Raw genomic sequence first — 20,739 nt, forward strand, 5'->3', positions numbered from 1 at the left:
AGTTTTCACATCCATATGAGAATGAAAGCGACGCTCCGAAAAATCAAATCAAATCCCCTTTAAGAAAAGCCTCCATCACCCTCAAAAGAAAAAGAATGCAAATTGACAAGGGCAATAGTCTGGAAATCATCTGTTGTTAATAGTTGTAATACCTAACCAGAAAGACTATAAGCAATATGGTTGCACTCTGAAATGTATATAACTAACTTACCTACCAAGTAATCTAGCAACCAGATGTACATGCAAGATCTGAGATGGTAAACTATGGACACATTTAAAGGCATGAAATGACAAGGTGTTGAGGGAAACTGTTGCTGACTACCAGCGCTATGAGCACTACAAGTCTTAAAGGAGTTGATTGAAGCCATCAGTTGTTATCTACAATCCATTCTTCCGAGGGTTTCAGGTCTTCTTGTACAAACTCGACCTCTTGCTTCAAGCTGGACGGTGAATGCCACAGATGACGATTGTAATGGACGAACTCCAGATCACGAAACTGCTGTTGTTCCATGAGATTCCTTGCCTCGGCATGTAGCTGCTCAGATATAGCCTTCCTTAGCATGTACCTCGACGGACCATAACAATTCTGGCTTAGGATTTTAACTGCAAGTCTTTGCAGTTCAGGGCATTGACATCCATGCAGTGACCACCACATGTCTGCAATTTTGAGAGAGAAAGAAAGAATAATATAAGAGGAATGCAATGTCAGGCCTATCTAAGTAACAAAGATTGTCTATCTTCTTTAACAGTTCTTGCGGTAGTCAACAATTGATCACTACATCAGGAAAACATGAAGCTGTCAATTTACTTGGTAAGCTTGATAATAAAGTTTGAGGGTGATTGCTGAATGAAAAGAACTCAGTCCTAGTCATTAAATTAATTGCAAGAGTGAAGGCAACAATTTTAGTCAACTAATACTTCTTTAGTCATTAGACAATTGTCATTGAATCCAGTACATGTCAAACATATCATGTGATTACTGAAAAGAAGACAAGTGGATCATTCATGGCCAGCATGCACCTAAACATTTAGATTCTCTGTCATGGAATTTTCAGTGACCAAGATGGATTGGTCAGTTGAAATGATCTGAATTGCGTCGAGTACTCTTGCGATGAGCTAATAATTTTCCAATTGTGGATTTGAGTTTCAATAAGTTCTGCTCGGACCATACCGCACTTATGTCATATACGAAAGGTGTCCTACCCATGCACAGTACCAACACAAGGCATGCCAGAAGAAGTTACATCCTTAGCTTCAAATCAACAATTGCCAGTTCTTTATTTACATCATAATTAACTTCCTGAACAGTGGTATAACTTCTGTCATCCATACATGCAGTTCTACACTAGAATGCAGTTCAAGCATACATTGTCTTCCAAGGTGTTCAATCTGGAAGTCCAATATTTCTGATGCCAAATTAAGTTTATTATATTACTTTGAGAACTAGGTGCTCTAATATATTGCACTCTCTAACTCCGATAAATTCAAAAAAATATTTCCAATGATCTTTACCAAAATATTCACAAACAACATAGGGCCTTGTTACAGTCCATTCTTAATGCATATTAACATTCATCTCCTTGTGTACGTATATAAGAAAACTCCCTCCAGTTGAGGACCAATTTTTGAACATACAAGTCACTTGCATTCCCACAATTATGTCGTGATATATGACATGTTATCTGTGAAGTCTATTTGTTTCTATATTTGCTGAACACCTTTAGTAACAGTGTTGAGCGGTGAAGCTATATATGCGCATGGGAGATCCTAATTGATCAATTTTCTCATTACAATTCTTTCTTGTTTATTTCCTATCATGCCCAATGGACATTCCTAAGCTAGATTCACTCAAATATGCAGTATGTTCATTGTTGTCATGTAAGTTTACCTTGACTCTTCTACTCCTTCAGATGTCTGATGTGTCTTCTTTTCAAGAATACATCCCTTCATGATGTTGCTTATCTCCTAGATCACGAAATAAATGCAGAAACCTTCATGGTTTGATTATTATGACCATATTTTGTCTTACATATTCCCTTACCAAATCCACTAAATGTCCTCTAGAGAATAAATCTAGGTACTTTGAATAAATGACCTTTTAAAGCACCAGCTCTTCATATCACTATATAGGCACTATCAGAAATTAATCTTGATGAGCTTCTCTAAAGGATAAATGGCCTTCCATCATCACAAGTTAAGCTCGATCAAAAAATTGTTTTTCTGATTCCAGTATGCTAGAGCATTTTGAGTAAAAAAATTCTCTAAATAACACAAAGGTTGATCCATAGGTTGTCTCTTGAAGAGATTCTGTAGTTTATTTTAAAAGCTTCTAGCACTATGAGCTGCTTTGTATTTTTTTTTTGTCTTGTTACAGTCATTTTACCGGAAAACACAATTTGATTGGAAGACCTTGTTTCTGTACGAAACAATATAGGATATTGTGACAAAGTTCATTAAGTACCATACATTCCTCTGTTCATGTTAATGATTTTCCATATAGCACACTTAAGAAAGGAAATGACAGCTGAAGGCATGTACTAATTATGATAAGTTCTGGTTTTCTATGATTTATGTAGCATACTTAGAAAGGAAGTGGCAGTTGCAGGAATTGACTATGACAAGTTATCATGATATCTGAGAAAAAAATATTAAATGATGATATATTTCTCTACCTGGTGAAACTTTTGTTCTTTGACCAACTGCTGCCTCCCCAGAAAATTCACCTTTAGCTTCTCTATACTCATCGAGTTGGAGAACTACCAGCTCTTGGTCCCGTTGGTCCTTAGTCATTTTCACAATGCAGTACAGTACTCCATTAGTGACTTCAGCATCAACATAGAAATCACTCGAGTAAAAGAGACTTGGATTCAAAAAATATGCTGCAGAATGAAGGGGGCTGTGGAGATAGTTATCCCATATATCATCTATTAAAGACCAAATATGACTATATCTTGCTTCTTCACCTCCCAAATTCTTTTTAATTTGTTCTTTTGCACAATCAATGGAATCATACAAAAATCCCATTGGAGATCTATCCCTCCCGCTGATCTGGTGCAAGATACCAATAAGTGGATTTGTGACCTTCAAGACATCAACTGCAGCAACCCAAAATGAAGAATTTTGTACCAACTTAGATATGTTTTTACCCTTTGTATTAGAAGCCAAATCGGAGGTATCCCATATTGGAGAGTTGAAGATGCTGAGTAAATTCTCTCTCTCAGCTACCATGTTCTGCAATGTAACAAAAGGTGCCACTGATTCTAAGTTGGAGGTTCGAACAAGATCATTTCCTCGCATGTGTTCTTTCATTAGTTTCAGTGTCAAGGCATTACTATAAATAAATCTTGTAATGGCCTTAGCATCACTTAGTAACTTATTAACATAATCAAGCGCCTGAATTTTCTCTAAAATGATATTTATACAATAGTCTGCACAGAGTGTCCAAAAAATAGATCGGTACTTTTCCATAATTCTCTTTCCAGTAGCTTCCATACAATCTGATGTCTCATGAGCAACCACTTGAACAACATACTCAACTCCCACCTCTTCAATGGCATCACAGATCAACAAGAACAACGCGTCAGGGTCTTCAACAGCATTGGATGCATCTACAGATCTCAGAAAAATTGTGCCTAGGGGGCAATTCACTAGAAAAATTATTAGGCTTCTGCCCTTTTGATCAATCCAACCATCTAGCAAGATGCTACACCCAGTTCGTCCCCAAGACTGCTTCACATCCTCCACATGCTTAAGAACTTCAGTTGTCTCCTCATGAAGGATCATTCCCTTCAATTCATCATAGGTTGGAACCTTGTACCCAGTCCCACAGCCAATGACAGCATCGACCATCCCCTGAAAAGAAGGTAACTTGATATTGGCAGTATCAATGCCAGCCTCAAAAAAGAACCTACCGATACACCTCGCTGCATGCCATGCTGGTTCATCCTTCGCTTCTTCCTTGACTACTTCGTAAATGTTCTCTCCAATGAATGATCTGGGGGTGCTAGGATTTACAGTTTCAGCTGACTGAGGATCCAAAGTATTCATTCCCTTCTCAAGGGATTGTTTAGGACAAAAGTTATTTATGCTCGAGCTCTCACCCACACTGATCTCTGTTCCTCCATTGCCCTCAATTGAACCAGTCATAGGGGTTAATTTAGGCTGGCAACGTCGCTGTTCACCGGATGCAGGAGAAAATTTCCTCTTCAATGGAAGCTCAGGATGTTCTATTCTCCCAACCTCCTTGAGTAGTCGTTCTTTCTTTTTCTCAAGCAAGGCATTCCTCATCCCAACCTTTACAACAGCTGGAACTTTAATGCATGCAGTCACGTCACACCCAACAGCAGCCAGGTGGTGCTTGAGACGGCTAAAGCCTCCAACCTCCTTCGCACAGTACTTGCATTGGACTCTCTTCTTCTCCTCGTCAATGGGAGTTCCATGTTCCTCAATTGTGTCTCCAGAGGTGCTTGTACTCATTACGCCTAGAAAGAGTCCTCTGTACTTCCTGCTTTACAACAATATCAATTTGACACAGCGAAATAACAAAAAATTATACTCTTGTGATTTTAATTTGAAAAATCAGAGAAATCATGCAATATCCAAGCGGGTTGCACCATGATGCATGTGTCAAATAAACCGACAAATTTTGGGATAATAATTCTTCACAAATTAAAATCCAAAAGCAATATACTTCAGCAGTACATAATTGAAACATCTTTATTGCAAAATTCAAAAGAAGGAAAGATCAATCAGTTCTAGTGATTTAAAACACAAGACTGCATGATTAATGTGGTTACAACATCTGCAAAAGCCTGATTGAGGTTATGGCAGCATGTGCCACCAATTTGATGCCAGGAAGGTGGCCTTTCCAACAACAACCCCCTTATTAACTCGATCATCAGTTTAGACTCCATGCATGTCAATCAGTGGGCAATCCAACCTTGATTGAGAAAGGAAAAAGCCATAGAGATCCTTAACAAGAAGTTTTCACCTAGTGCAACTCATTAAACTCTGAACATTATGACACAACAAATCTCAATACTTGAAAAATGTAGTTTTTAATCTTAGAATTAAATACAAATTATAATTCATGCAACAAAGGTTCATCAAAGCCTTGTGTTCATGAAGCTGGACTAAAATATATGAAAAACAACAGAAAGATTACATAATACAAAAGTCAAGAAGAGGGAAGGCAGCCACCAATCTCATGATAACTAAATCATGTTACCAGTGAAAGGAAGGGCGAAAAAGGATGCATCGAATCTCTCGACTTCAGATCTCTGCAAAATTAGATTAGTATTGCAAACAACAGCAGCAGAAAACTTTCGTTCCACCCTTAATCCATGAGTTGACAGAAAAAAAGAAAGAGCTGGGAGAGAGAAGGATGTGATTTGATGTGTTACATGCACCTCAGGCGTATCACCCATGGATGAGTTGACACTCACGAATCTTTGACAGTACAGATCCTCCCAGTCATCTTTTGATCTTGGCCCTCCAAGAACTTTCTGAAACGTGCTTTGTGGATGCCAAGTTTGGCACTTGATTATTACCATATTCTGTTTCTACCTATTTCTATTCAATGAATATGAGAAGATGACACTTGATTATTACCATATTCTGTTACTACATTTTTCTATTCAATGAATATGAGAAGATGATGTATGGCACAAAACTAGGTTCAGCTGCAATAGTCTAGACTCTAGAGCCTGTAGGATTTGGATAAGAGTCACTACATAAATTCCTAAGGAATTTAGAAGTTCACCAAGACTTGGACCAACAAGGAGCAGCTATAGAAAAGAAACTTCTTATTTTTTTTATTTTTATAATTTTTCTACATAAGCTATTCTTTAATTTAGTTGATATATCAGGGAGTCCCTATAGTTCGGTCTTGGATTCAATTGATTTGCAAGAGCCATAAAATGTTACTGGCATTTGGATTGTGCTCTAGAAAGTAATAGTGATCTTGTTTAGTGTAATTTTCGTTGGATGCATATGTTGTCCTTGCTATGCAATAGAATTAATTGCATTATATCTTAGTTTACGTTAGTTTGTCCCTTAGTTGATAGTTTGGAGGTTTTTCTCTCCCTCGAAGTAAAGAAGCCTCCTTTTTGAGAGGATTCATATACCAACAATCTTAATCTTACAATAAATCAACTTTTATTAAGGAAAAAAGAAACCTATTACATTAACGCAATATTTCACTGCCAGGTTGCTGTCACACAGCAAAACCCGACACTCAAAGAAAGCTCAAGAGGTCTCAAATCTTGGAATCAAACAGCACTTCAAAGAAAGCTCAACAGGTCTCAAATCTTGGAATCAAACAGCACTACCAATTCATGCAGTAGAAAAGCTACATAAGAAAACCCTGTATTCCTGATTTCAAACCAAGATAAACATAGGCAATCGAAGAAGGACACAAGGCAAAGTTGAAGAAGAGGAGGAAGCTGACACCGACCTGAACAAATCGAAGTCATGTCACCCATGAGAGGAGAGGCAAGGGGAGGAGGAGAGGAAGAAGATTCCGGGCGAAGCGCTGCCGGCCGGCTATCGGGTTGTCGGGTTTGGGTCGCGGTTGAGCCGCGCAAAATTTAGACCAGAGTAGGGAATACGAGTGGCCGAGGAAGACGCGCTTTCCACGAACGGAACGGGATTTCTCTGCCCCCAAAGGACACTCGAGATTGGATTGGTCGGAGTTGAGATGGAGAGTCAAGAAAGAGAGAGACGGAGAGGAGAAAAAGGATTTGCCGAGAGGATGCGTGTGAGCCGTCGGGGGGTCTGCTTTGTGATTCCTGGCCCTCTGATGGACGAGACGCGCTGCGCTGCCTGTCGATCACAGCCGTCCGTCGGGGACCCCGGAAATCGTGCGTAGCCGATATTGAGACGGTGTCGCCCGTCGATCCAGGCCGTCCGTTCTGGACTTGCGGAGTTGGCCGCTTTCGAGAGACTTGCGGTAAGATGCGTGCAACTTCGATCCAGGCCGTCCGTGCGGAACTCCAGGAATCGTGCTCAGCCGATATCAAGTCGTGAGCGTTCTGAGAGGCTTGCATTAAACTGCGATCGAGTCGTGTTTTATGGTTGACCGTCGATCGAGGCCGTTCGTTCGGCACTTCGGAACCGTGACTTGCGACAAGATGCGTGCATATGCGATGGTCGAGACGCTGGGGCCGAGTCGCCTGTCGATCCGGGCCGCGTCGTCGGAGCCCAGCCCGCCATATCCTTGACCTGCTCGTCCCCATTTCCTCCGCATTCCTCTAAAGAGCTTTACGGTGGATGGAAGGGGAGGAAAGCCTGCTGCGGATACTGTTTGTGCATGCAGATGGAGAGTGCAGAGAGGATGGTGGAGGCATTCGAGAGCTACAGGTGACAGTCGTATCAACACTTGGCTTCTGGTTCTCGTTGGTATTGGTACACATCTCATTTAGGATTGCCTTGATGATGGCAGCAATCCCTGAAGGACTCGAAAAGATCTAATGGCCGTCAGAAAAGTTTGGAATTGTCTGCTCAAGATTATTTTCCCAGTGATTCTTCACATCCGTCACTACGAAAGTGTTTTGCTTGGTCCAACAGTTGACATGGGAATGCTGGTGTTCTACAAAACCTTTTTTTGGCACTCCTTATACTTGCAGAAGAGAGCAGTTGGCATCCTGCACTGCTCATAGCATTTTAATCTGAGCTTATATATTAATCAAAAACACTGATCCATGAAGTGCGTACACTAAAGATTTCATGCCATGCAACTTGGTTCCACCATGGGAATCTCTCAGAAGAAAAAAATTCCAGATTTAGTGTGGAATTATGCAGTTTCAGCAATCACAAGTTAATATTCTGCTACTTCTTATAGCTAGAAGAAGAGGCAGGGGAGATTCCAGCAGAGTCTCTGGTGTCACCTGGGAAGATCTTGAGAAGGGCAGAAGCACAACGAACGCAAGAACTACCTAAAGTAATAGATTCTCTCATTAGAAAATGTTACAGATGAACACCATGAACTTTCATACTCTTAGGTTTGTGAGACACGGTTCTGGAGTTGGTAGGTGAATAAAACTAGCATCACCAAACTATTACTGTGCCGAAGAACTATGTGATATGTGGTTGTTGCTGCTTTATCGTCTGTGCCTACACGCATTAAAGACCAGTGCATTTCATCTACAAATAGCTTGCAAAGGAATCCACTCGCAGCAGATAACCTCAGAAACCCACAATTTTGTCTTCTGGTGGAGGTACGAGGATTTATCACCATGTCTGAAAACGATTCTAAACCATCCTCCGAATTCCATGAAGATTGAGCTGGGCACTTGCATCCTGGGAAGCTGAGCTCCCATGGTGTGTCTCTCTCCCTTGGACCACAAAATAATGGTGATGCAGGGCCAGAGAAGACGTTGGTACCACAGTGCACCTTTCCATGATCAAATCCTATACTTATCATCACACATAATAGCTAAATATACTGTGTTCCTCTCAGTCTGCAGAGTTGATATGGATAATGCAAACATAACTTCACCATGGCTGACTTGTGTCAACTAGATCAATGTTTTCTTCAAGCAAATCCAAATTATTAACACAATATCCTGAATATAATACATCTTAAATTACATGTTTAAAAGTGCTTAAGCATAAATTCCAGGCTAATTAGGAATAGATTTGAACTCACAAGAAACACATCAGATGCAGCCTCAATTCTCCCCAATTCAAGTGTAGAAGCTCTTCATGCATTATCATAAGACTTCACATTTTCTTCTCTCTCTCTCTCTCTCTCCTCTCAACACTTCAACATAAAAAAAACTTCAAATCAGATGACAGAGGCCAATCAAAGTTGAAACAATATGGCAGTCTATGTTTGCTGGAGAGTTGGTCATTCAAGAGCCCAAAATTTAACAGACCTTAATCCTCCTTAGACATCATGATAAGACCTGAAGGTGGACTATTTACTATTCATGCAACACAGTGTGCCAAAATCCACTCCATATTCCTGACATTTTTGTTGGACTATCACATCAAATGAATTTAACCAAAGAGGACATTGTCCACTAGTTCATCAACACCAACCAACTTATTGTGGATGTCTCATCAGTGTTGTCCTTAATTTCCCATCCCATCCATCTACTGTAACACAATCAATCTGAAAGCAGTAATGATCTGCCACTAAATGATACACCACAAACTCTTTACAGGAGCTGCTGTTCTTGTTAAGCCAAATCACAAGGGGTTTCAGACACCATACAATTCATTGGGTCAAAGCATATGTTCCATCATCATACAACAAAAAAAGATTCGGAAATAATAGTGTTTTGATTCAGTTCCTATTCAACATGTTTTGAATGAGGAGTGTCAATTTTACATGATAATATTATTTTTTTCACAATGCACCTTTTTTTTGCCTTTTTTTTTTGTTTTGATATGGAAAAATGATATTGATTTATTTTATATAAAGAATATTTAATTATAATTAATTTTAAAAATAAAATTAAAATGCTTTAAATTAAGTCTCACTGAAGACGCAACGACTTTGGACACGAACGCCACCTACTTACACGCGCCTGTTCAAAGGGAGGTGGGATTCCCCTCCGCGCTCGATCGGTCCCCGCTTCGGCACACAGGAGGGGAGTGCGGGGGTGGGGTGGGATTCCGATTGAGTCGATGCTGGAAGGCCCAAGCGGCGACCACGGTGGTGGGTTCAAGGTGGAAGAGAAGCGAGGGCTTGGGAGCTGCAGGCTCGCGCACATGGTGGGTCGAGGAAGGCTTCTCTTTCCGCCCTCGTACTCGCGCACGCACAAAACATGTATCGCCAAAAACCTTTAAGCTCGGTTGGAAACCGCGGCTGCACCAACTCCTGTTTCCGGGTTCACAAATGGCAGGAGAAAAGAAAAGAGGGCATTAAATTGGTGTCGGCCTGTTTGAAGGTTCTGCCTTTTATTCACTGGTTTGTCGGTTTATCCATCGCTTTTCCGCCTTCTTTGCGAGGGATTCTGCTTCCGTGGTGGAAATCGGTGGCCTCCCTGCCTCATTTGCGTAAAAGATGGATCTTGCGTCTGCCCGTTTTCCTCTCCGATGTGGGAGAAGGAATACGCTTTTTACCGAGTGAAATTAGATGGTGGGGCTAATGGTTGTCTGGCGGGATTAGGTTCAAGGCTTTGCTCCAAGCAAATGGAAAAGTATGGTGAGTCCTTTATGATCCGAGATCTCATCGTTTACGCTCAATCGTCTTCGTTCTTTATGTGCAACCTTGCTAGATTCAAGATGCAATTTTGAAGAGTGAAAATGATTTAGTGAAGAGGATCTCGCTTAAAGATTGCTCCTTTCTTGAAGCCATTTGGAGTAAAAGTTCTTCTTTGAGGATCTGTAGGATAGCCATCTGGTCCCCCCTCGGGGACCTGCCGTGTCAGAAAGTCATGTGTTCGATTGATTCAACTGGGGACTGCAGTAAAAGGGGAAGGGAGAAAAGCTGTTCCTGACGCATTCCTATGTAGATTTACCGATTGGTGTCCTGACGTATCTCGTTTGGTCTCTTGCCTTATTTTTGTTGAAGAAAGCAATCTCCTCCGGTTCTTTATTTATTGGGGAGGTTTGTTTTCAGATAGACTGGTGCTGGAAGCCCGGAAGTAACGAGAATAGAGAAAGATTTGTGGCTTACATGTTTGGTTGGTGGAAAAAGAAAAAGTCTTGATATGAAAGAGATTATTGTCGACCATTTCGTATAGGAGTCGGGTCACTTTCTCCCAAGGTGCCATCTTTATAAATTGTTCTCCTTATTTGAAGGCCCGGCATGTGGTAAAACAGTAGAAGGCCTTCTGTGGAATAAGATAATTGTGTAAACTCATGAAAGGAGGATTGGCTGGAAGGGGCAGAAAAAAGCTGCGGACCAGGAGAGAGAGCCTTAATTATGTGTACAGGAGCGAATCAGAGCAGAAATATGGCCTTTATAGCTTGGATTTGAGTTATGATATAGAGAGCAAAATTGAATTTGTACTGCTATGTCAGTCAGCGAGCTGGTGGGACAAGCTTCTGTGGTCGGCATTGCAAAGTGATCAGTCATGGGAAAGTCTTATTATATCTTGTCAGGCTCATCTCCCGTTCAGCTGGTAGAGGGTGGATTTGAAAGAGATGTCCACATGCTTTAGTGAAAGGAGGTCAATTTAACTAGAATTAGGGGGTTAGGGCTCACTGCAGGGTAATGATGATGCAAGCAAGAAAGCAGATTTAGCTCTGCTGTACGTGTCTGTGGAGGGGAGGGCATCCTTTGTATGATCCCAGGAGGTAAACATGTACTTCCACATCTAGTTGCTTTTTATTCAGGTGTCCATCGGATTCATTGTTATTTCTGATCTGTTCCAACAGTTTTTGTAGCCCTTGTTGGGGTTTTCTTTCCCAAGCTGTGGTTTTCAAGCATGGTACAAGTCGGGCCAGTTGCTGAAATTTTCCAGGTGGGAAACCCTTTCTTCAACTGGGTTTCTTGTACTCCCTTGAATTTTCTTGAATATTTAATTACTTGATTTGTTGCCTGATGCAGTAGGTTGGTGTTCCACATTTTATGGGACATAATAGTACTTGAGATTTTTCTTTTGTTGAGTGCTGCTACCTTTTGCCATGGATTGGACTTCAAAGATGCCCTTCCATTTTGATTGGGAAACTTTGGCACCATTTAATGGAGAAGAAACTGAAATATCTGAACCCGCACAGGAACTTAAATCAAAGATCGGAAGTGGCGTAGCCATGGGCAATGGATCTGTATATTCGTCCAGTGGGGTTCTGTGCTCTAGCTCTGAAATGGGCAACTGTTTATCTAAAAGCTCCATTTCAGCATCTGTTGATTCTTCATCCAAGGCAATGAAGAGGCTACCAGAGGTCGACTTTGAATCAGTTGGAGGATTTCTTGTTCACCAGAACAAGAATAAAGATTTAGCTAGGGTGCATGATTTCAGAACTTCACATGCTGTAGAGTCTGCAGAAGGCATCAAGGAGTCTGTGATGGGTCTGAAGCTTGGCAAAAGAACATATTTTGAAGATCCTTGTGCTGGGAGTAACATCAAGAGCCCATCTTCTTCGGCTTCTTTCACCCCATCAACCACTTCAGTTAAGAAATCAAGAGTCTATCAGCAGAGCCTGCTGAGTTCTTACTGCCAGGTTGAAGGTTGTAATATTGACCTCAGCACAGCTAAAGATTATCATCGAAAGCATAGAGTTTGTGAGAGCCATTCCAAGTCCCCCAAGGTTGTTGTTGCTGGTCAGGACCGGAGGTTTTGCCAACAATGTAGCAGGTGGTGCTTTTTTAATTTTTTTATAATTAGTTCCATTTTAATAATTATTATGGGCATAGATGTCTACGTGAATGAGTGTTAAAGGACTTGTAGTCCTCTTTGGTTTTTAGGCATTGCAATTTGTGCTTGTTTTGTTAGTCATTCTATTTGTAGCAGATATATAAATTCACCTCCTTGGTTGTCATCTAGGTTCCATGCTTTGTCTGAGTTTGATCAGAAAAAGCGAAGCTGTCGTAGACGTTTATCGGATCATAATGCACGTCGACGGAAGCCACAGCTAGAGACAATCTCATTCAATTCTTCAAAGCTCTCTACATCATACTATGGTATTTCTTGATTTTTGGTAGTTTACTTATCACTGTTGAAATGGGTAGCTTAATTTACTTATACCTTCTTTAGCCTCTGTTAGTTGTGTATTGTTTGTCAGAATTTTCTACCTTTACCATTTGCACTAAGTACTTGGAGCTGTTGACAAAAGTTTGGTTGTTTTTCTTGGACAATATCGGTGTTCTGTTGAACAAGCCTTTTCATTTCAAGCAACGTAGGAAAGAAAGTTTCTTTGAAAACTTTCTTACACTAACATCAAGCTCTCCATAAATAGAATAACTATAAATTGCTTAATTTACTTAAAATCTAGTTATTTGATAAAAGGTGTATGAACTAGTTTTTATTTAATTTAATTCAATAAAAGTTGATTTTATTTTATCTTGCTATAATATAAAGGTACTTTAAATTAGCTAATTCCATTATCAGCAATCCTCCATGCTACAACATACAGATACTGTAAATTAGCTAATTTCACTATCAGCAGGCCTAGAGTAATTAGATTTATGCTTTTTCCTAAGATTCAGAAAGAGATTCATGGAATCATCTGTGGCCTTCTTTTGCCAAATATCCTCATGCTTCCATCTCCGAGAATCAATCAGCAGGTTAGGTATGTCACTTTTTTGGACTCCATCATGGCTAAATTCTGCAATAGGAAACATGACATCATCCATGTGAGGTTTTATTGAACTTGAGAAAGCAGAAAATTATCACTCAGATGCTTTCATTTGTTACTGTTCGTCCTTTTCTTTCCTCTGTCCTTTATCATATTCTCCTAATATATATTATGGATATCCATCTTTGTTTTTGTGCACTTCAAGTCGTGTACAATCTGCTCCTTTTGATTAGTTTATGTAGTGAAAATAACTATTTACCTTGTTGCAACATGCACAGAAACTCATACTTTTAATTGGGTTTCGGAGAGATTCAGGCTGAAAAATAGGAACTTGAGATGGGTTTGAGTACCTAGGTAGTTACTTGGATTTGAGTGAAATGTGGAGGTACCTTTCGTGTTGCCATGCCTAGTTACTAGTAATCGATTGAACAGGGAGTTCTTGTTCTAGGTTATAGGTGTATTTGAGATAGTGTTTTAAACTTTTAATAATGCATTGGGAATTTTGTCATTGGTGTATTTGGGATAGTGTTTTAAACTTTTAATAATGCATTGGAAGTTTGGTCATCAATAACTGGGTGGAATTTTGTGTAGCTTCTCACTGGGACCATGACATTGCAGTAGATCATACTCTCTTTCTGATTTCCATGGTCTGCAATCATGTATTCAAATATTTAAGCTGACTCCATTGACAATTGATCATGTGCATTTTTATCCTTTCATGTTCGTTTACTTAGCTTACTCTCGTGTTGTTGAAATTGGTGTAATGGCTGGCCTATGCAGATAAACAACAGGCAGGTCTTGTTTTTGGTCGACCTCCTTTTAGTCAGATGACAACCATGGCAAGTTCAATATGGGATAACCCAAGTAGCTTCAAGCTTACTCAAACCGAAGGATGTTGGATAAAGTCAAGTAAAACAGGAGGCATAAATGGGCAGCTGCATTTTCCTAACTATGGCAACTTAAATACTGTTTCCACAGTAGGCCACAATATGGACAGTCTCTTGCCATTCAAGAGCGTTACTGCCGATGTCCTCAATCAAGGTAATGCTTTTAAGCATCTTTTTCATTTCCTTCAGAAAGGTGAATGACTTTGATTAATTTGCCAACCTGCAAGTACTACACTATTTTCAAATGTATGGCTAGTCAGTCATATGATTTAGTTTTGCTCAGAGGGCCCATCAGTGAAATTTTATGGTGACCATGAGAGAAAATTATAGTGCTTGAATCTGCCTTATTTTTAGTGATAGTTTATACTCAAATAGTTTGTCATTGAACTTGTTCATGAAATCTCTAATGACATTGTTAAAAGTAACTCTTGTTATCTTATCGAAAAGAGGTATTCTAGTTCATGGATAATAAAAATAATAAACTAACAAGGCCTGCCATCAGGCCCTGCTACTTGTATTAGAGAAATCTACCTTATATATTCCAAATGATTGGTCAATCATTAAGATATAGCTTTAAAGTTCATTACCATGATGGCCTCTTCTTCTTCTTCTTTGGTATAAGTAAGTCTAATCTGACGCAAATCTCTGCTATACCTTGCTGATCTAGATGTCACTGCTGCTTTTAACTTGGATGGAGCACCGGATCTCCGTTGTGCTTGCTCTCTTCTGTCAACTGAATCTCGCGTTCCACCTAATGCAAGACCTGCTCCCAGTGTACAGTTTGTATACACGTACAACAGCGATGCAGCTCATCCTGCGATGCACACATTTAACACGACGCAGGATCAGCAACTTCTCGAACAAGTGCTTCCATTCAGCTCTGGTGGTCAGTTCCAAGAGTCTCTCTTGTTCAAATCATCCTTAGGGATGGGTTTCCTTGACCCCTCCAGTCAGCTAGGTTAACAAACACCTCCGGCTGACCTCCTAATGCAAGGTGTTTGATCTGCATTCTTCCCTAGCTTCGTTTTCTGCTGAAATGTATTGTATAGGTGCTGCCATACTGAACAGACTCCTTGTTTTGCTTGCAGGATTGATGATTCCAGGAACTGGCTATCTATGTCGGGTGATGGCTTTATCATGGTGGCACTGCTGCAGAGTAAACAGACCTCAAGTGCTTCCATTATTTTCCTTTTTCTTCTCCCCTTGTGCCAAACACATGTTCCTGTGAGGTAATTGAATCATGAAACATTTCATTTCTCCCTCTACTTTGTGTCAAGATGAGGTGTAACTTTGAGTTCTGCAGCTTTGGTGCCTGTCTTTGGAATATACTCTGTGTCTATGGAAGTGGTTCAACATCATCCAAGCCATGAATCTAAGTTGAAAGACTTGAGATTAGACATGAATCTAAGTTGAAGGCATAGGTGTTGGTAATTGGAGATCGATATGCACACAGCTTAGATACGAGAAAGTACTAATTGGGCATGCCATCTAAGAACAATGTTCACTTCCCTCATCTCACAATTGCTTTTGTAACCAACGATAATCGTTGAAAAGAATTTTTTTGTCGAATGCACATCGATATAGATTATCGCAAAACTAGAAACGCTTGGGACATTTTTATCTTTTCTAGATGTGATAACACTAGAAAATAGATTATATTGTATTGATTTTGTCATATTGAGTCAACTACTAAGATTGATCATATAAGTTTAGTGCTAGACAAATGATCTTTCATGAAAATATCGAAGGAAAACCTAACCTTCATCGTAGTAATCAACCTTGCTAATAAAGAGTTCATTGTATTTGCTAAAGCATTCACTAACCTTACTTAGTAGATATAAGCTCCTATATGGGTGACGACATAGACATTATCTCCCTTCTCCCACAACTAATATAGCTAGAGAGAATATAAAATGTGATTGCTTATCAACCATAAGAGGGTCAATATATTGGAGGGTGATTCTTTTCGAGGATTAGCGGGTTGACAGACATGATAGCTAAACGGTTCCTTTATCTATTATCAGGAGGAACATATCCCCATTTTGATAGGTGAGGGACATCACTTTATCTATTGTTGGGAGTATGATATGGATTTTTTTTATCTGTTATTAAGAAATGAACTCATTCCAATGAAATAGTATCGCTTTATCTACGGTTGAAAGAGTATACCATTGGGTGTCTGATAATAATGATATGTATAGATAACTAGATTTTGTATATATTATATTGGATTAGTACATGTGATAATTATGAGACTTATTATATGACCCTTCTCTATCATTGTTAAAAGATATTCAATTCAAATGTCGAATCTTAGCTAAAGGCTTACGTATGACTGACTGTATTTATGGATAATATTGTATGAAAGCATATTGTATGTATTCTTCTTACCTATGCATGATCCATGATTACTTCAATGATTTTGTAATCTTATCTGACTCATATATCATATGCAATGTTAAATTCATTAGTTGATCAACATGTTATTATTACCTTTTTCTTTGATCTCTATTCTCTTCTAGGCATTTGTATTCATCCAAAACTATTTTCGTAAACTATAGTGTCGATTGTTTCAAGATGGTATGATGATTTCTTCGAGTTAGCGAAACACTTGGAGTTGCTATCGGGCAGCATCCGAGATGAGGTAATAATTAGGTAGCTAATAAATATGATAATTATTTATGAGATTATATTAAAAATATATATATATAGCTCTATATAATAAATTTTGAAGCAAGGTTCACACACGGTGCGATTTTCTCAGCATACGAGTTAATTCGTACTAAGGCATGATATTTTTCACCCATAATGAATGAAGGCATACTTTTGTCAAATAAACATTCATATGGTTTTATTTAGGAATGAGAGAAGAGATACAAAATACGAACATTCTACGGATATGAGACATGAGATATCAACATTTTTCACACTTGAACCGAAGCACAATAAAAGATACAATTTTTTTTCCCCTTAAATGAAATTATCCTCTATTTAGTTAACTTCTTTCTTTCTTATTCAATAATACTAAGAACATAAGATAGGTCAAATCAATTCTTTCGCATTGAGTTAACGAATTGACCACATTAGATTAGCATTAAAATGAACCTATGAGAAAATATCATAGAAAATCCAAACCCATATATCCCTTAAAGAATATGTCCCTTTTCAAATATATTTATACAAATTTATGTACTCTTAGTTTGATTACCAATTCTTTTAGCATGAGATTGCCTAGTTGGGTCAATAGTGTCATAGCTAAGGTTGCATCCTTCCTATGCACCAAAGCTCAACATTGATTTGACAACATTTGAGGCTAATGCATATCTAATTCACACTCATACTTAAGCTCAACCACGGCCCAAATTTTAGGCTTAGCTAAATCCTAATGACTTATAAAAAACTATAAAAAAAGGATAGCTTTACTTAGGTTTCAAATTTGGCATTTCTTAAGAGAGATAGACATTTTACCACCGTACGCTAAAATTAATATCAAAGTATATAAGAGGTTTAAAGCGTGACGTGATCCAAATTCATCCCTCAGTTCCAATGCATCTTTGCTAGATGAGCATGCGATGTATCACTTATTCAAAGCACCCAACATGTTCGGTATGATCAAAACATCCCATTATAAGTGAAGTGTTCATCTCAGACAAAATGTATCTAAAACATGTCTCATTATATGTGATGCATTCACTCGTGACAAAGTAGCCTTTGCTCATGATACATTCCTTCAAGACAAAGAAAACACAAAAAGTATCCGATACGATACGATCAAAGTGTCCCAATACATGCAATACATCCATCCAAGATAAAACAAAAACATCCAAAACTCCAAGATAAAGATAAACCTCGCGTATAAAAAGGAGCCATAGGCTCTCGAATGAGCTCAATTTGGGGTTCTACCAATCGGAATCCTTCCGCCTTTGGTTCCAACCGTGCTTGCCACTTGCTCGATCATGCAAGCAAGTGGACTAGCTTTTGCTTTGCGTCTATAGATATGCTAAAACCTGTTCTGTTGAATCTGATTTCTCTTCTTGTTTTATCGATTTCAATTAGAATATATCGGGTAACAAATGCTTGCATTTATAGATCAAGCCACTCACCTTCGTGAGCTTTAGATGAGTCTACTGTGATCTTTTCCGAGCATTCGATCAACCTGAAACTATCTGGAAATTACTTCCAGTTGTTTATGGCTTCCCTTAGGACAATAAATCAGTGAGTTCTCATGAATTATGATATCATTTTTGGTTCTTGTCGTCGTTGCTTCTTTTTCCTGAGCTTATACATATAATTCTTACATGCAATAACATGCTGTTGATGTATCTATATGAGCTACTTAGATTCGTTCCTGCTAATTCTCTTTGCCATCTATCCACAATCATCTCTATGATTCTTTCTATTCCTAAGCTCAGCAAAGTTTCTTTTTCTTCTCTTGCAGCCGTATCTGCCAAATTAGCCTTTCCTTGTTGCATGATCTATTGCTGTGGAAGTTGGCATGCTTCTATTTCATTCTTCACTGTGCATCTTTTTCTCAAATTTTCAGATGTTTTTCTTCTTTCTTTGTTGTTATTATTTTAGTTGTGTAATATTTTGGACCAATTCCCGGAAAAGGATGAATCTATCAATCGATCGATGAGTCGGTCCGATTCTTAAGTTACAATTTTTTTGAATAGGCTTATAGTATTTTTCAAGACACTATAAGCCTATTCAAAAATATAATATAAAAGTGTCACTATTTGATTGTTCTTTATGCTTTTAACCAATAAAGATACTAATTTAAGATTATATTTTTATACATGAGCAAGTTTCTATTGAGTTTTATTTGTTTCGGTTATAATGTTTTTGAATAGATTTATAATGTCTCGGTCAACAATACTATAACGGATCATATAAATCTTATATAGAGGAAATTAAATTACTACTCAGAAACATATAAGAAATTATGATAAATAAGGATGCTTTTCTATGGGAATTGGTCATAATATTTTGGTAAGATCATTGGCTAAGTTTTCTCCATCACTTAACTGTACTTATCTTCTATTCTCTTCTTTGCATTGCAGACATGGCTGGTCTTGCACCACAAAGGTCACAGTTTGCTAAGATGAACGAGCTGTACTTCATCTTCACCTTTTCTTTAGATCATTCGACATCATTTTTGTCATCCCTCTCCTCATTGCTGTTTCCCTCTGCAGTCTAAACGCAGATGGGCATGAATTTTTCACCTCATGTGATGAGTTTATGAGAACTCCGAGAGAATCTGCTTAGAGGCATTTACGCCAATGGTGTATACGTCTATGATCACATTTTCCTGTGACCCATTTCATGCTACATTGAGATCGGGCATCCATCAGCTGATGATGACACTGCCACCTTCTGTTCTGGAGTTCTGCAGCAGCTTGACTATGGCTTGGTGGAATGCCAGGCCTTGCTGCTTGCTCCCACCAGAGAAATGGCACAGCAAATCGAGAAGGTGATGAGGGCGCTCGGTGACTGCCTGGGCGTCAAAGTTCATGCCTGTGTCGGAAGAATCAGTGGCCGCATCGATCAACGGGTCCTCTTCGGCGGCGTTCATGCCGTGGTTGGCACTCCCGGTCGTGTCCTCGACGTGTTAAGGAGGCGATACCTTCGCCCTGACCACATCAAAATGTTTGTCCTGGACGAGGCAGATGAGATGCTTTCGCGTGGCTTCAAGGACCAGGTTCGATCTTCTTCCTGCTCTCCGGTTTCGGTCTCCCGTTCATGCGAACTTGACAAGGGGTAGCGTGTCGTTGCAGATCTACGACATCTTTCAGCTACTCCCTTCAAGAGTTCAGGTGGGACTCCTCTCTGCGACGATGCCACCGGAGGCCCTTGAGATCACCAAGAAGTTCGTGAACAAGCCTGTTAGGATCCTCGTGAAGCGAGATGAGTTGACTTTGGAGGGTATCACGCAGTACTACGTCAACGTTGACAAGGAAGAGTGGAAGTTTGACACGCTGTGCGATCTCTATGAGCTGGTGGCGATCAGTCAATCTGTCATCTTCGTCAAGACCCGTCGCAAGGTCAACTGGCTCACTGAGAAGTTGAGGAGCAAAGACCAGACGGTGTCAGCGACTCATAGCGACATGGATCAGAACACGAGGGACATCACATCATCATGCGCGAGTTCCGATCGGGCTCCTCTCGTGTGCTCATCACCACAGACCTTCTTGCTCGTGGGATCGACGTGCAGCAGGTCTCGCTGGTCGTGAACTATGTATGATCTGCCAACGCAATCGGAGAGCTACCTCCACAGGATCGGACGAGGTGGGAGGTTTGGGAGAACACAGAGTGACTCTAAAACAGAGAAATCATCAAACACATTATTTGTTTTCTCTTTCTCTGTTAACAATGGTGTCGCCAATAGAAGGTTGGGCTCGAACATGTCAGAAACAACATATTGTTGTTTTCTCTATGGTGAATGTGCCACACCACACATCCCTCAAGAAAAATGGAACTTTGGTTATTCTCATGGACTCGTACCCTTTTGCCTGGGGAGCAGTTACTCATATGGCTTGTTGCTTGACCAAAGGCCAGTGGTGGATGAGTCTTAGAAGAGGCTAAAGGTCATTGCTTCTTTATAGAGAGAAGAAGGCTTAGAGAGTGGGGTGTCTTTCATGTGACCTCTCTGTCATGGTGTGTT

General features: G+C 39.6%; 2 protein-coding genes and 1 pseudogene across 4 annotated transcripts; 2 read left to right on the forward strand and 1 right to left on the reverse strand.

Moving 5' to 3' along the window:
* Positions 1 to 115: 115 nt before the first annotated feature.
* LOC103985488 (uncharacterized) lies at positions 116 to 6,728 on the reverse strand. Its single transcript, XM_009403202.3, has 3 exons — positions 6,455 to 6,728; positions 2,673 to 4,504; positions 116 to 657 (listed from the first exon to the last, which is right to left on the reverse strand). Exons 2-3 carry the CDS (start codon positions 4,474 to 4,476, stop codon positions 368 to 370), a joined length of 2,094 nt encoding a protein of 697 aa, XP_009401477.2. The 5' UTR covers positions 4,477 to 4,504; positions 6,455 to 6,728; the 3' UTR covers positions 116 to 367.
* Positions 6,729 to 10,364: 3,636 nt separating this feature from the next.
* Positions 10,365 to 15,436, forward strand: LOC135612890 (squamosa promoter-binding-like protein 12). 3 transcript variants are annotated; one of them, XM_065109675.1, is made up of 7 exons: positions 10,365 to 11,250; positions 11,332 to 11,417; positions 11,674 to 12,251; positions 12,441 to 12,577; positions 13,972 to 14,232; positions 14,746 to 15,072; positions 15,167 to 15,436. In XM_065109675.1, the coding sequence occupies exons 1-6, from the start codon at positions 11,238 to 11,240 to the stop codon at positions 15,039 to 15,041; spliced, it is 1,371 nt and encodes a 456-aa protein (XP_064965747.1). In that variant the 5' UTR covers positions 10,365 to 11,237; the 3' UTR covers positions 15,042 to 15,072; positions 15,167 to 15,436. The 3 variants fall into 3 exon arrangements, with proteins under 3 accessions (XP_064965747.1, XP_064965748.1, XP_064965749.1); XM_065109676.1 differs by having other exon boundaries at positions 10,366 to 11,250; positions 11,504 to 12,251; XM_065109677.1 differs by having other exon boundaries at positions 11,210 to 11,250; positions 11,507 to 12,251.
* A 3,704-nt stretch (positions 15,437 to 19,140) lies between these two features.
* Positions 19,141 to 20,650, forward strand: LOC135586329 (eukaryotic initiation factor 4A-13-like; annotated as a pseudogene).
* The last annotated feature ends 89 nt before the right edge of the window (positions 20,651 to 20,739 follow it).

Source organism: Musa acuminata, chromosome BXJ2-5, assembly GCF_036884655.1.
Source record: "Musa acuminata AAA Group cultivar baxijiao chromosome BXJ2-5, Cavendish_Baxijiao_AAA, whole genome shotgun sequence".
NCBI classification, from domain to species: Eukaryota; Viridiplantae; Streptophyta; class Magnoliopsida; order Zingiberales; family Musaceae; genus Musa; species Musa acuminata.